General features: G+C 46.5%; 1 protein-coding gene across 11 annotated transcripts in view; it reads right to left on the reverse strand.

The window, feature by feature from the left end:
• LOC110501806 (semaphorin-5B) overlaps positions 1 to 14,843 on the reverse strand; it is a 289,412-nt gene that overhangs the window by 115,533 nt on the left and 159,036 nt on the right. For all 11 annotated transcript variants that reach the window (XM_090216092.1, XM_036959221.2, XM_090216091.1 and 8 more), the window contains one exon: positions 595 to 657. In XM_090216092.1, the coding sequence (XP_090072218.1) occupies positions 595 to 657 (63 nt within the window). The remainder of the gene's footprint in view (positions 1 to 594; positions 658 to 14,843) is intronic.

Genomic DNA, 14,843 nt, shown 5'->3' on the forward strand with positions numbered 1-14,843 from the left:
TGAGATAAAAATAGAATGGCAATCAATTCTCACAAAGAAAAGCGAAATAACAAAATGATCACATGGTTTGTTATCAGCCGTTGGAAGTACAGAAGAACGACTCTGCTTTGAGTGTCTTACTAAAAAGTCTGTGTTATTTTTCACTTCCCAGCCAGAAAACATACTTCGATTGAAGGGGCCCAAAAATCATAAAATCACTATAAGCCACTCCCACAAGGCCCCATAGAGCCCCTTGACCAGCCAGTCAACAGACTGCTTTTAAAGGAAATGGTCCTATTCAGGGAAGGTCGTGTGTGTGTGTGTGTGTGTGTGTGTGTGTGTGTGTGTGTGTGTGTGTGTGTGTGTGTGTGTGTGTGTGTGTGTGTGTGTGTGTGTGTGTGTGTGTGTGTGTGTGTGTGTGTGGTGTAGGTGTAGGTATATATTTGTGTGGTGTGTGTATATATTTGTGTGTGTGTATATGAATGTATTTGTGTGGTGTGTGTGTGAATGTGTATATTTGTTTGTGTGTGTGTGTATATTTGTGTGTGTGTGTGTGTGTGTGTGTGTGTGTGTGTGTGTGGAGCCCTCCCGGGAAGTCTCAAAGTCGTTGTTTACCTCGGTCTTCCCTTTGCTCTGACAAGACCTCCTGGTGTCATCATCTGGAATCCATTCCGTTGCCTAGGAAACCAAAATAAACACATGTAAAAAGAGTGATTGGATGCAGCATTCACCTTTTGCAAAGGGGGCTGCCTGAGTACTGCTTTGAAAGAAACTCAGCATGGCTGCTGCCTGAGTACTGCTTTAAAAGAGACTCAGCATGACTGCTGCCTGAGTACTGCATTGAAAGAGACTCACCGTAGCTGCTGCCTGAGTACTGCGTTGAAAGAGACTCACCGTGGCTGCTGCCTGACTACTGCATTGAAAGAGACTCAGCATGGCTACTGCCTGACTACTGCGTTGAAAGAGACTCACCGTGGCTGCCTGACTACTGCGTTGAAAGAGACTCACCGTGGCTGCTGCCTGACTACTGCGTTGAAAGAGACTCACCGTGGCTGCCTGACTACTGCGTTGAAAGAGACTCACCGTAGCTGCTGCCTGACTACTGCGTTGAAAGAGACTCACCGTGGCTGCCTGACTACTGCGTTGAAAGAGACTCAGCATGGCTGCTGCCTGACTACTGCGTTGAAAGAGACTCACAGTGGCTGCCTGACTACTGCGTTGAAAGAGACTCACCGTGGCTGCCTGACTACTGCGTTGAAAGAGACTCACCGTAGCTGCTGCCTGACTACTGCGTTGAAAGAGACTCAGCATGGCTGCTGCCTGACTACTGTGTTGAAAGAGACTCACCGTGGCTGCCTGACTACTGCATTGAAAGAGACTCAGCATGGCTACTGCCTGACTACTGCGTTGAAATAGACTCACAGTGGCTGCTGCCTGACTACTGCGTTGAAATAGACTCACAGTGGCTGCTGCCTGACTACTGCGTTGAAAGAGACTCAGCATGGCTGCTGCCTGACTACTGTGTTGAAAGAGACTCACCGTGGCTGCTGCCTGACTACTGCGTTGAAAGAGACTCACCGTGGCTGCCTGACTACTGCGTTGAAAGACTCACAGTGGCTGCTGCCTGACTACTGTGTTGAAAGAGACTCACCGTGGCTGCTGCCTGACTACTGCGTTGAAAGAGACTCAGCATGGCTGCTGCCTGACTACTGTGTTGAAAGAGACTCACCGTGGCTGCTGCCTGACTACTGCGTTGAAAGAGATTTACCGTGGCTGCTGCCTGACTACTGTGTTGAAAGAGACTCACCGTGGCTGCCTGACTACTGCGTTGAAAGACTCACAGTGGCTGCTGCCTGACTACTGTGTTGAAAGAGACTCACCATGGCTGCTGCCTGACTACTGCGTTGAAAGAGACTCACCGTGGCTGCCTGACTACTGCGTTGAAAGATTCACAGTGGCTGCCTGACTACTGCGTTGAAAGACTCACAGTGGTTGCCTGACTACTGCGTTGAAAGACTCACAGTGGCTGCCTGACTACTGCGTTGAAAGACTCACAGTGGCTGCCTGACTACTGCGTTGAAAGACTCACAGTGGCTGCCTGACTACTGCGTTGAAAGACTCACAGTGGCTGCCTGACTACTTCCTTAGAAAGAGAAAGTGGCTGCCTGCAAATGACGCAACTGTTGACGGTAATATTAACAACACAACACAGTCGCCATGAAAAGACACAAACCTTATTGTTGTTTGTTAATTGCGTCAACATGGAGCTGAGTGGGCCAGCCAGTGGATTACAAGGTGAGGTAACCAGACAGGACCATGGCTGTAGCCCAGAAGTCTTTAGCATCTTCTTCTCTCATTAAAGCTAAAGCAGTGTGTTTCAGAGTCCAATCCTCCATCACACACACACACACCGTCCTTCAATCTTCTACCACACACACACACACACACACACACACACACACACACACACACACACACACCGTCCTCCAATCTTCTACCACACCAATGCCGGTTGTTTCTCCACGGCCCAATTACATTCCTTTAGAACCGTATGCCTTGGTTTTAATTAAGAATGCCCTAGCTCAGTGCACACACACACGCACAAACACACACACACCGCTAACAGAGCAGAATTGGCCTTTTGTATAGAAGCCTGAGAGATGGTACTCTCTCTCATCGGTATCACTTTGTGTTTAGGTCTCCCAGTTTCACTAAAAATAGCCGTGGTGCTGCTGGCCTGACCCACTAGTGCTGGAACAGAGAGAGAGAAAAGCTAAAGTTGGCACGGACTCGTGCCAGAGTATACCCCCTATGTGATACTCCCCTCTCCTCCTCCCCCTATCATTCTCCTCTCCACCTCTCCTCTAATCTATTTCAGCGAATGGGGTGCCTCTTTGCACACACTTGAGCAAAAGTCTAGCCATTCCGGTTCTCTCTCTCATAGTATTGACTTTGAGATTGAGCATCCATAACACACAACACAACCACAACAACCACCATTTTGCCTTGTTCTTCACACAGTGGAACATTGCCATGCACAACAAGGCAAGAGACTACTACAGAGACCGCATCGTGACATGAAAACAGAAAAGCCCATGTCTGGATTCTGGAAACACATTAAAGTGTCCAGATGCGGCAGAAGGAAACGGAAAGAGTGTAAGAAGGAAATTGATTAGTTCAATAAATCTATGTTTAGCTCATTGAGAGAGAGGATCTGAGTCCTAAATGGCACACCATTCCTTACATAGTGCACTACATATGACAAAAGTAGTATACTATATAGGGAATAGGGTGCCATTTGGTCTGCTCGACCCTGATGAGTCTGGGTGTTATCTCGGTCTGAGAGACTCTTTTCAATTAACCTTCCCCATACTGCCATTAATAGAGAGAGAGAACGGAGAGAGAGATAGAACAGAGAGGGGAGAGAGAAAGAGAGCGAGTGAGATAGAGAGAGAGGGGGGGGAGAGAAAGAGCGAGTGGGATAGGAGAGATAGAGAGATAGGGAAAGAGAGAGAGGGGGGAGAAAGAGAGAGTGGGAAAGGAGAGAGAGAGGGGGGAGAGAGAGAGAGAGAGAGAGAGAGAGAGAGAGAGAGTAATGTAGGCCAGCCAGCCATACAGGCCCACTGTGATTCAATTAGACAACTAGGACAGTTTAAACTCAGGACAGATAAGGTGTAGGCCATCATTGTAAGTAAGAATTTGTTCTTAACTGACTTGCCTAGTTAAATAAAGGTTAAATAACATTTTTTAAATAAGAGCCAGGGCCTCAAATGAATTATTATTTGCGTAACCTTTTATTACCCTCATATCAAGGCATTACTATAACAACATGACAGTCAACAAGCTCTTCAAATACCATCACCCATACCCTCTCTGGGTGGTCTGTCAAACACTCCACACGTCACACTGACCATAGAACTGTTTTTCAAATGAACTGTTACTACATGTCCTCAATAGACCAGCTCTAGGAGCGGAGTAGTGATGACGTGATTCAAAACAAATGCACACACACCCCTCCTTTCATACACCTCTCCATCCATTGCTGTGTGTGTGTGTGTGTGTGTGTGTGTGTGTGTGTGTGTGTGTGTGTGTATGTGTGTGGATGGATGCCTATGCAGTGAGTCGTCGTTTAGGTCATTACCATCTTTTCTCAGCGATAAATGCTGTCAGCTTAACCCCTGAACCCTCGTCGCTCCGTCAAGTCCCTCTCTTCACCCGTACTGGAACAAAGTGAGCTCACTAAGTCCTACCCCAAATACCACAGGGCCCATGCACACCCAATAGCACCACAGATATATCCCCTAGCCCCGGCTGTGACAGGCCTATAAACAGGCCCTCTGAGTGTGGTGACGGCTGTACAATGCCTGCCTGCCCGGGCTGGAGCTGGGCTGGAGCTGGGCTGGAGCAGGGCTGGATGGAGCTGTCTGTCTGTCTGTAAACAGGCCCATAGGGCCGCATGGCAGTAGAGAGATGAGAGAACAATGTAGGGATGAGGCTAGAGGCTTGAGACCCTATTTCAGACTAAAAGGGTTCTTCTAGAAATAGTGATATATGATAGTGATGAGGTGGATGACATGTTAATATCACAATACTTACTATTCTATTCATGTTCAATACTAAGTATTCTAGTTTGCCTTATCCTTTCATATGAGTTTGCCATTACATTTGATGATGATGATTTTTTGTTCAATTGAGCTACTGACATTTAGAAATAAGTCTCAAACAGAAGATAAATCACTTTACAAGTTATTCACTCTAAATGTCAGTTTAAATGTCAGTTTGAAGGTAACTAAACCACATTGGTTTGAGGAATACAAAATGGTGGATATTGAAAAACAAACTAAAGATAATACATTTTTTCCCCTGCTGCTTTTCCAAAACAGTAAATTATTCGAGTCCTGGACTTGTTGATAAGTTGTGCAACCACTCTTATGCATCTCTGATTTCATTCTCCTCTATAAGAAGGGCCAACCAACAACATATATTTTCCCTCAAACTCAGGTGACACCTCATTTCTTCCAACGTTGTCACTTTGCCACTTTTGGAGGCAATAAGTATTCTGCCCCCGGCAACCCTTTACAGGAAAAAAATATCAGTACTTTTTAATGGGCAAATAAAATCGCTGAAAATACAATTAGTGAGAGGATGGAGGATTCATCACTTTCACAGAAGATAAATTATGTTTTGGAGGGAAATGTATTACATTTTTACAGAGAAAGTAGGAAATGTTAATGAAACAAACCGCTAACAGTGAGCCAGACAGTTGGAGTGATGGGAAATGGCTCTTGCTTAAACATGGATGGCACTCTGTAGATAAGACTAGGTTGCTCTGTGACATATGACCACAAGCATGTTGACTATTCATTATGTTTTGTGAATCATTTACATCAGTCATTTAGAAGACTTATCCAGAGCGATTTACAGGAGCAATTAGGGTTTAGTACCTTGGTCAAGAACACATAGACAGATTTTTCCCCTAGTTGTCTCGGGGATTCTAACCAGTGACTTTTCGGTTACTGGCTCAACGCTCTTAACCGCTAAGCTACCTGCCGAACAAAATGTGTCTGGAGAGAAGACACAGAGGTATTTCAGAGTGTTTGCTTCAGTGGGCTACAGCAAGTACGGTATGTAAAAAGATTGCTGTGACAGCTTGAGACTGCATTCAGTGGACTTGGACGCACACAGCGAAAATCAAGTCTGAAATTTAAAAGTGAAAATAACAATCTTCAGAAGCCTTTATCAACCTGAAATATGCTACAAGGCCCTCTCCTCTTCTCCTGCATTGCAGAAGAGTTATTCTGCAACAGAGTAATCAAATTAAGATCCTACATCTGTACAGTATACATACTCAACCATAATGGTATGGACTAAGAATCAATTTACTGGACTCTGAGAATATCCCTCCCTATATCCTTGACTCAACCTCCAAATCTCTGTCAAACCGAGTGAGCGTTATGTGCATGATCTGTGATGAAGGTGTGGAGAGGAGGCAAAGAGATAATTTATCTCTGTACTGTCTGTTATAGCCTGCTAGCTCTACTCTACTCAAAGCCATCACTTCAATGAGCTCACACCCCGCCTTGCTTCGTCCTCTTGAAGTCTCTGACAGAGTACCCTATTCAGGCTTGCACCCCTTCCATCCTCCATTCCCCCCCAACTCCTCTGTTCCCCCATCCCCTACATTACCTCCATCTTTTAACCCCTCCATTCCTTTCCTTCCTCCGTCCCCCTCTCCACTCCCCTCTTCTCCACTTCACTCCCCCTGTCCCCTCTCCACTCCCTTCCACTCCCCCTCCCAGTCCTACTGACGAATGTGACAGGACTCTCAATGGCCCTCTTTCATTGTCCCTGAACACTGATCCCTAGACAAGAGGGAGCAGATACGCCCTCCTCCCCCGTGCACTCTTCCAGTCCTCCTCTGCTGCCCTCCTCCTTCCCCCTGTGCTGTACACTCCATCCCTCTAGGCCCTCTCCCCCTCCTCCCTGAGTGTGAGTCAGTTTGTGTCAGTGTGTGTCAGTGTGTCAAATGAAATCACACTTGTTGATCCCATGCTTCGCAAACAACAATTGTGGACTGACAGTGGAATGCTACCATTCAGCCCTTCCCAACAATGCAGAGAGAAAGAAAATAGATAAATAATAGAAAAGTAAAATACGTCAAATGTGTATTAATAATAACTACACAATGAGTAACGATAACTTGGCTATATACAAGGGGTACCAGCACTGAGTCGATGTGCAGGGGTACAAGGTAATTGAGGCAGACATATACAGTACAGTACCAGTCAAAAGTTTGGACACTCCTACTCATTCAAGGGTTTTTCATTATGAATACAATTTTCTACATTGTAGAATCATAGTGAAGACATTAAAACTATGAAATAACACATGTGGAATCATGTGGTAACCAAAAAAGCGTTAAACAAAATAAAATGTTTTATATTTTAGATTCTTCAAAGTAGCCACCCTTTGCCTTGATGACAGCTTTGCACACTCTTGGCATTCTCTCAACCAGCTTCATGAGGTAGTCACCTGGAATGCATTTCAATTAACAGGTGTGCATTGCTAATTTCTTTCCTTCTTAAGGGAGGACAAGGTAGGGGTGGTATCCAGAAGATATCCCTATTTGGTAAAAGACCAAGTCCATATTATGTCAAGAACAGCTCAAATAAGCGAAGAGAAACAACAGTCCATCAGTACTTTAAGACATGGACAGTCAATACGGAAAATGTCAAGAACTTTGAAAGTTTCTTCAAGTGCAGTCGCAAAAACAATCAAGCTCTATGATGAAACTGGCTCTCATGAGGACTGCCACAGGAAAGGAAGTTACCTCTGCTGCAGATGATAAGTTCATCAGAGTTAACTGCACCTCAGATTGCAGCCCAAATAAATGCTCAAGTAACAGACACATCTCAACATCAACTGTTCAGAGGAGACTGAGTGAATCAGGCCTTCATGGTCGAATTGCTACAAAGAAACCACTACTAAAGGACACCAATAAGAAGAAGAGACTTGCTTGGGCCAAGAAACACAAGCAATGGATCCTAGACTTCCTGACGGGCTACCCCCAGGTGGTAAGGATAGAAAAACAACACATCTGCCACGCTGATCCTCCACACGGGGGCCCCTCAGGGGTGCATGCTCAGTCCCCTCCTTTACTCCCGGTTTACTCATGACTGCATGGCCAGTCACGACTCCAACACCATTATCAATTTTGCCGATGACACAACAGTGGTAGGCCTGATCAGTGACATTGATGAGACAGCCTATAAGGAGGAGGTCAGAGACCTGGCTGTGTGGTGCCAGGACAACAACCTTTCCCTCAACGCAATCAAGACAAAGGAGATGATTGTGGACTACAGGAAAAGGAGGACCGGGCATGCCCCCATTCTCATCGACAGGGCTGTAGTGGAACAGGTTGAGAGCTTCATCAACAAACTAGAATGGTCCAAACACACTAAGACAGTCATGAAAAGGGCACAACAAAGCCTATTCCCCCCTCAAGAGACTGAAAAGATTTGGCATGGGTCCTGAGATCTTCAAACGGCTCTACAGATGCACCATCGAGAGCATCCAGACTGGTTGCATCACTGCCTGGTGTCATGATGTGTCCCTTTTTGGGTATAGCTAGTGCCCCCCCTCTTTCTCTCTCCTAAACCTAGGTTCTGTTATCTCAGGTTGTACATTCCTGGAGGAGACTCTCTCCCCCTGGCCATGCAGAAAGAGACACATAGAGAGAACAAAGGATTTCACATAGCAAACTCCTAAATCCCCCAAAATGGGGATTTGATATAAAATGTTCACTTGTGAGAAGGTGGAAATTGTCCGTGGACACTTAAGGGACAAGTATGACGGGTGTGTTTCATTTGGTGACCTCAGAGAGGACAGAAAACACACATAACTATATCTCTGAATATGTACATTTCTCGATTATTGGGTTTGCATCTAATTCTTGTGTAAAATGAATGAGTAAAGATTAAACTATTTGTGAAATTATGTATTGTGATGTTAAACCTTTAATGAAAGAGAATTGTATTCTCTTTAAAGTTTAACTAAGTCATTGGCCCGCCCCAATGAGCACAGACATGATCTGGTGTCATGGAACAGCCCTTTTCTACTGTTACGAATAAAAAACCCTCCTGAGGAAATCCTCTTCAGACCACAGAAACCTCAGTATAAGCTAAGGTTGTAATGGTTGTTGAATTCCTAAACCATACCACGTGGAGCATTGGCTACACGGCTGGAAATGGTTCAACTCTGAGACTATCGATCCTTACAGAATAAGAGCAAATCTTAGATACTCATTACTAGTCTGCAGCAAGAAATTATGTCAACCTGGGATGCGAAGACCGACAACCACTGAAACATCTATTCTATGAGAAGTATCCATTCTAACCACAAAATACTTTTGATCTTCAGGGAGGCAGAAAGAGAGACAATGATGAACTGACTCTCGAACAGAAGGACTGACGATTCCAACAGAGATCACGATGACGCACTGGGCATAAATATATATTTTGATTGCAATTATTCCCGAATGAGTGAGCGTTCATGTGCAAAGGATTAGCATTTCAAATAATATAATTATCAACTGTGTAGTGACTCCTTTTGTCCTTCCCGCCCTTTTCAGTCCACACCCACTTCCCTTTGTCCACCAAGCCATCATATCGGCTAAGCCCACTAGGGAACCTCCCCTATCATTTCATTGTAACCCTATCTACTGTGTTGTCTGTTTATGCATTTCTGTGATTATTTAGTTAGTTAGTAAATAAATGATTGAGACAATTGATGTATGAATGATTCATAGTAAAGGCTGGGTTCGTGCAGATAACCAACAATTTACGATGTTTGGAATGAGACTAACGTGAGGTAAAGAATAATTCATTAATTGGAATACTAACTTTGTAATCTGAAGATTATCCATGGTGCCCTGACTTTCTAGTTAATTACATTTACATGATTAGTTTAATCACGTAATAATAATTACAGAGAATTGATTTGATAAAATAACAGTCTTCACTTTATTGATGCCAAAGACACGACACTGGTATGGCAACTGCTTGGCCTCCGACCGCAAGGCACTACAGAGGGTAGTGCGTACGGCCCAGTACATCACTGGGACCAAGCTTCCTGCCATCCAGGACCTCTATACCAGGCGGTGTCAGAGGAAGGCCCTAAAAAGTGTCAAAGACTTCAGCCACCCTAGTCATAGACTGTTCTCTCTGCTACCGCAAGGCAAGTGGTACAGGAGCGCCAAGTCTAGGTCCAAAAGGTTTCTTAACAGCTTCTACCCCCAAGCCATAAGACTCATGAACAGGGCTACCCAGACCCCTCTTTTACGCTGCTGCTACTCTCTGTTTATAATCTATGGGTAGTCACTTTAACTCTACCTACATGTACATATTACCCTGACTAACCTGTGCCCTCGCACATTGACTCTGTACCGGTACCCCCTTTATATAGCCTCACTTGCTATTTTACTGCTGCTGTTTCTTATCTGTTGCTTATATTTTCTATTTAAATGTTTACTTATCTATTTTTTATATCACAGTTATTTTTAAAAACATCTGAAAACTTCTTAAAGCATTGTTGTTTAAGGGCTTGTAAGTAAGCGTTTCACTGTAAGGTCTTGTTGAAAAATACAATTTGATTTGATTTGATTAGATTAGATCGGGGTCAATATGTTCTTTAGTCTGATGAGTCGAAATTTGATATTTTTGGTTCCATCCGCCATGTCTTTGTGACACGCAGAGTAGGTGAACGGATGATCTCTGCATGTGTGGTTCCCACCGTGAAGCATGGAGGAGGAGGTTTGATGGTGTGGGGCTGCTTTGCTGGTGACACTGTCTGTGATTTATTTAGAATTCAAGGCACACTTAACCAGCAGGGCTACCACAGCATTCTTCAGCAATACGCCATCCCATCTGGTTTGCACTTAGTGGGACTATCATTTGTTTTTCAACAGCACAATGATCCAACTCACCTCCAGGCTGTGTAAGGGCTAATTGACCAAGAAGGGGAGTAATGGAGTGCTGCATCAGATGACCTGGCTTCCACAATCACCCAACCTCAACACAATTGAGATGGTTTGGGATGAGTTGGACCGCAGAGTGAAGGGAAAACAGCTAACAAGTGCTCAGCATATGTGGGAATTCCTTCAAGACTGTTGGGAAAGCATTCCAGGTGAAGCTGGTTGAGAGAATGCCAAAAGTGTGCAAAGATGTCATCAAGGCAAAGGGTGGCTACTTCAAATAACATTTGTTTGGTTACTACATGATTCCATATGTGTTATTTCATAGTTTTAATGTATTCACTATTATTATACAATGTAGAAAATAGTAAAAATAAAGAAAAACCCTGGAATGAGTAGGTGTGTCCAAACTTTTTACTGGTACTGTACATATACCTAGGAATAAAATGACAGATAGTAAACAGTGGCAGCAGTGTATGTGATGAGTTAAAAAGCTTGTGCAAAAAGGGGTCAATGTAGATAGCCTGGGTAGCTATTTTGCAATCTTAGGGCTTGGGGGGTTTCAGTGTGTGCCAGTGTGTGTCCGTAGGCTAGAGCAGGCAATCTTTGAAGTGCCACAGCTGTTCTGACCAAATGTTTACATGGGAGAGATAGAGAGAGGGAGAGAGGGAGAAAGTGAGAGGGGGGAGAGGGAGAAAGTGAGAGCGAGGTGGGGAGAAGGAGAGAGAGAGGACACACAGGAGAGACACTGAACCATCTGAGAACACCATTGACTACATGCTAGTGAAGGGGGCTACATTCTAGTGAAGGGGGCTATATGCTAGTGAAGGGGGCTACATTCTAGTGAAAGGGGCTACATGCTAGTGAAGGGGGCTACATTCTAGTGAAGGGGGTTACATGTGTGCCACAGCTGTTCAGACCGAATGTTTACACAGGAGAGATAGAGAGAGCGAGAGAGAGAGGGAAAGACAGAGAGAGAGAGAGAGAGGGGAGAGGTAGAAAGAGAGAGAGAGAGAAAAGAGAGCTTAGAGGGAGAAAGCTTCGAGGCATGCAACACTGAGGCATGCATGAGAGCATCAGCTGTTCCAGACGACTGTGTGATCACGCTCTCCGTATCCGACGTGAGTAAGAGCTTTAAACAGGTCAACATTTACAAGGCCGCTGGGCCAGACTGATTACCAGGACGTGTGCTCCGGGCATGTGCTGACCAACTGGCAGGTGTCTTTACTGACATTTTCAACATGTCCCTGATTGAGTCTGTAATACCAACATGCTTCAAGCATACCACCATAGTCCCTGTGCCCAAGAACACTAAAGTAACCTGCCTAAATGACTACAGACCCGTAGCACTCATGTCCGTAGCCATGAAGTGTTTTGAATGGCTAGTAATGGCTCACATTAACACCATTATCCCAGAAACCCTAGACCCACTCCAATTTGCATAGAGCTCAAACAGATCCACAGATGATGCGATCTCTATTGTACTCCACACTGCCACACTGCCACCTTTCCTACCTGGGCAAAAGGAACACCCACGTGAGAATGCTACTCACTACAGCTCAGCGTTTAACACAATTGTGCCCTCAAAGCTCATCACCAAGCTAGGGATCCTGGGACTAAATGCCTCCCTCTGCAACTGGCTTCTGGACTTCCTGACGGGTCGCCCCAGGTGGTGAGGGTAGGTAGCAACACATCTGCCACGCTGATCCTCAACACTGGAGCCCTTCAAGGGGGCCTGCTCAGTCCCCTCCTGTCCTCCCTGTTCACCCACGACTGCATGGCCAGGCGTGACTCCAAAATCATCATTACGTTTGCAGACGACACAACAGTGGTAGTAAGCCTGATCACCGACAACGACGAGACAGCTTATAGGTCAGAGACCTATAAGGTCAGAGACTTGGCCAGCTGGTGCCAGAATAACAACCTATCCCTCAACGTAATCAAGACAAAGGAGATGATTGTGGACCACAGGAAAAGGAGGACCGAGCAGCCCCCATTCTCATCGACGGGGCTGTAGTGGAGCAGGTTGAGAGCTTCAAGTTCCTCCTACAGTCTCCTACAGGCCATTACTCTGTCCCAGTGGAGCCTCCTACAGGCCATTACTCTGTCCCAGTGGAGCCTCCTACAGTCTCCTACAGGCCATTACTCTGTCCCAGTGGAGCCTCCTACAGTCTCCTGTCCCAGTGGAGCCTCCTACCGGCCATTACTCTGTCCTAGTGGAGCCTCCTACAGTCTCCTACAGGCCATTACTCTGTCCCGTTGGAGCCTCCTACAGTCTCCTACAGGCCATCACTCTGTCCCAGTGGAGCCTCCTACAGTCTCCTACAGGCCATTACTCTGTCCCAGTGGATACTCCTACAGTCTCCTACAGGCCATTACTCTGTCCCAGTGGAGCCTCCTACAGGCCATAACTCTGTCCCAGTGGAGCCTCCTACAAGCCATTACTCTGTCCCAGTGGAGCCTCCTACCGGCCATTACTCTGTCCCAGTGGAGTCTCCTACAGGCCATTACTCTGTCCCAGTGGAGCCTCCTACAGTCTCCTACAGACCATTACTCTGTCCCAGTGGAGCCTCCTACAGTCTCCTACAGACCATTACTCTGTCCCAGTGGAGCCTCCTACAGTCTCCTACCGGCCATTACTCTGTCCCAGTGGATTCTCCTACAGTCTCCTACAGGCCATTACTCTGTCCCAGTGGAGCGTCCTACAGTCTCCTACAGGCCATTACTCTGTCCCATTGGAGCCTCCTACAGTCTCCTGCAGGCCATTACTCTGTCCCAGTGGAGCCTCCTACAGGCCATTACTCTGTCCCAGTGGGAGCCTCCTACAGGCAATTACTCTGTCCCAGTGGAGTCTCCTACAGGCCATTACTCTGTCCCAGTGGAGCCTCCTACAGTCTCCTACAGACCATTACTCTGTCCCAGTGGAGCCTCCTACAGTCTCCTACAGACCATTACTCTGTCCCAGTGGAGCCTCCTACAGTCTCCTACAGGCCATTACTCTGTCCCAGTGGAGCCTCCTACAGTCTCCTACAGACCATTACTCTGTCTAAGTGGAGCCTCCTACAGGCCATTACTCTGTCCCAGTGGAGACTCCTACAGTCTCCTACAGGCCATTACTCTGTCCCAGTGGATACTCCTACAGTCTCCTACAGGCCATTACTCTGTCCCAGTGGAGTCTCCTACAGGCCATTACTCTGTCCCAGTGGAGTCTCCTACAGTCTCCTACAGGCCATTACTCTGTCCCAGGGGAGCCTCCTACAGACCATTACTCTGTCCCAGTGGAGTCTCCTACAGTCTCCTACAGACCATTACTCTGTCCCAGTGGAGCCTCCTACAGTCTCCTACAGACCATTACTCTGTCCCAGTGGAGTCTCCTACAGTCTCCTACAGACCATTACTCTGTCCCAGTGGAGCCTCCTACAGTCTCCTACAGACCATTACTCTGTCCCAGTGGAGCCTCCTACAGACTATTACTCTGTCCCAGTGGAGTCTCCTACAGTCTCCTACAGACCATTACTCTGTCCCAGTGGAGCCTCCTACAGTCTCCTACAGGCCATTACTCTGTCCCAGTGGAGTCTCCTACAGGCCATTACTCTGTCCAGGTGGATACTCCTACAGTCTCCTACAGGCCATTACTCTGTCCCAGTGGATACTCCTACAGTCTCCTACAGGCCATTACTCTGTCCCAGTGGAGTCTCCTACAGTCTCTTACAGACCATTACTCTGTCCCAGTGGAGCCTCCTACAGTCTCCTACAGGCCATTACTCTGTCCCAGTGGAGCCTCCTACAGTCTCCTACAGACCATTACTCTGTCTAAGTGGAGCCTCCTACAGGCCATTACTCTGTCCCAGTGGAGACTCCTACAGTCTCCTACAGGCCATTACTCTGTCCCAGTGGATACTCCTACAGTCTCCTACAGGCCATTACTCTGTCCCAGTGGAGTCTCCTACAGGCCATTACTCTGTCCCAGTGGAGTCTCCTACAGTCTCCTACAGGCCATTACTCTGTCCCAGTGGAGCCTCCTACAGACCATTACTCTGTCCCAGTGGAGTCTCCTACAGTCTCCTACAGACCATTACTCTGTCCCAGTGGAGCCTCCTACAGTCTCCTACAGACCATTACTCTGTCCCAGTGGAGTCTCCTACAGTCTCCTACAGACCATTACTCTGTCCCAGTGGAGCCTCCTACAGTCTCCTACAGACCATTACTCTGTCCCAGTGGAGCCTCCTACAGACTATTACTCTGTCCCAGTGGAGTCTCCTACAGTCTCCTACAGACCATTACTCTGTCCCAGTGGAGCCTCCTACAGTCTCCTACAGGCCATTACTCTGTCCCAGTGGAGTCTCCTACAGGCCATTACTCTGTCCAGGTGGATACTCCTACAGTCTCCTAC

The sequence above is a fragment of the Oncorhynchus mykiss genome, chromosome 22 (genome assembly GCF_057628025.1).
Source record: "Oncorhynchus mykiss isolate SJ-2025 chromosome 22, ASM5762802v1, whole genome shotgun sequence".
NCBI classification, from domain to species: domain Eukaryota; kingdom Metazoa; phylum Chordata; class Actinopteri; order Salmoniformes; family Salmonidae; genus Oncorhynchus; species Oncorhynchus mykiss.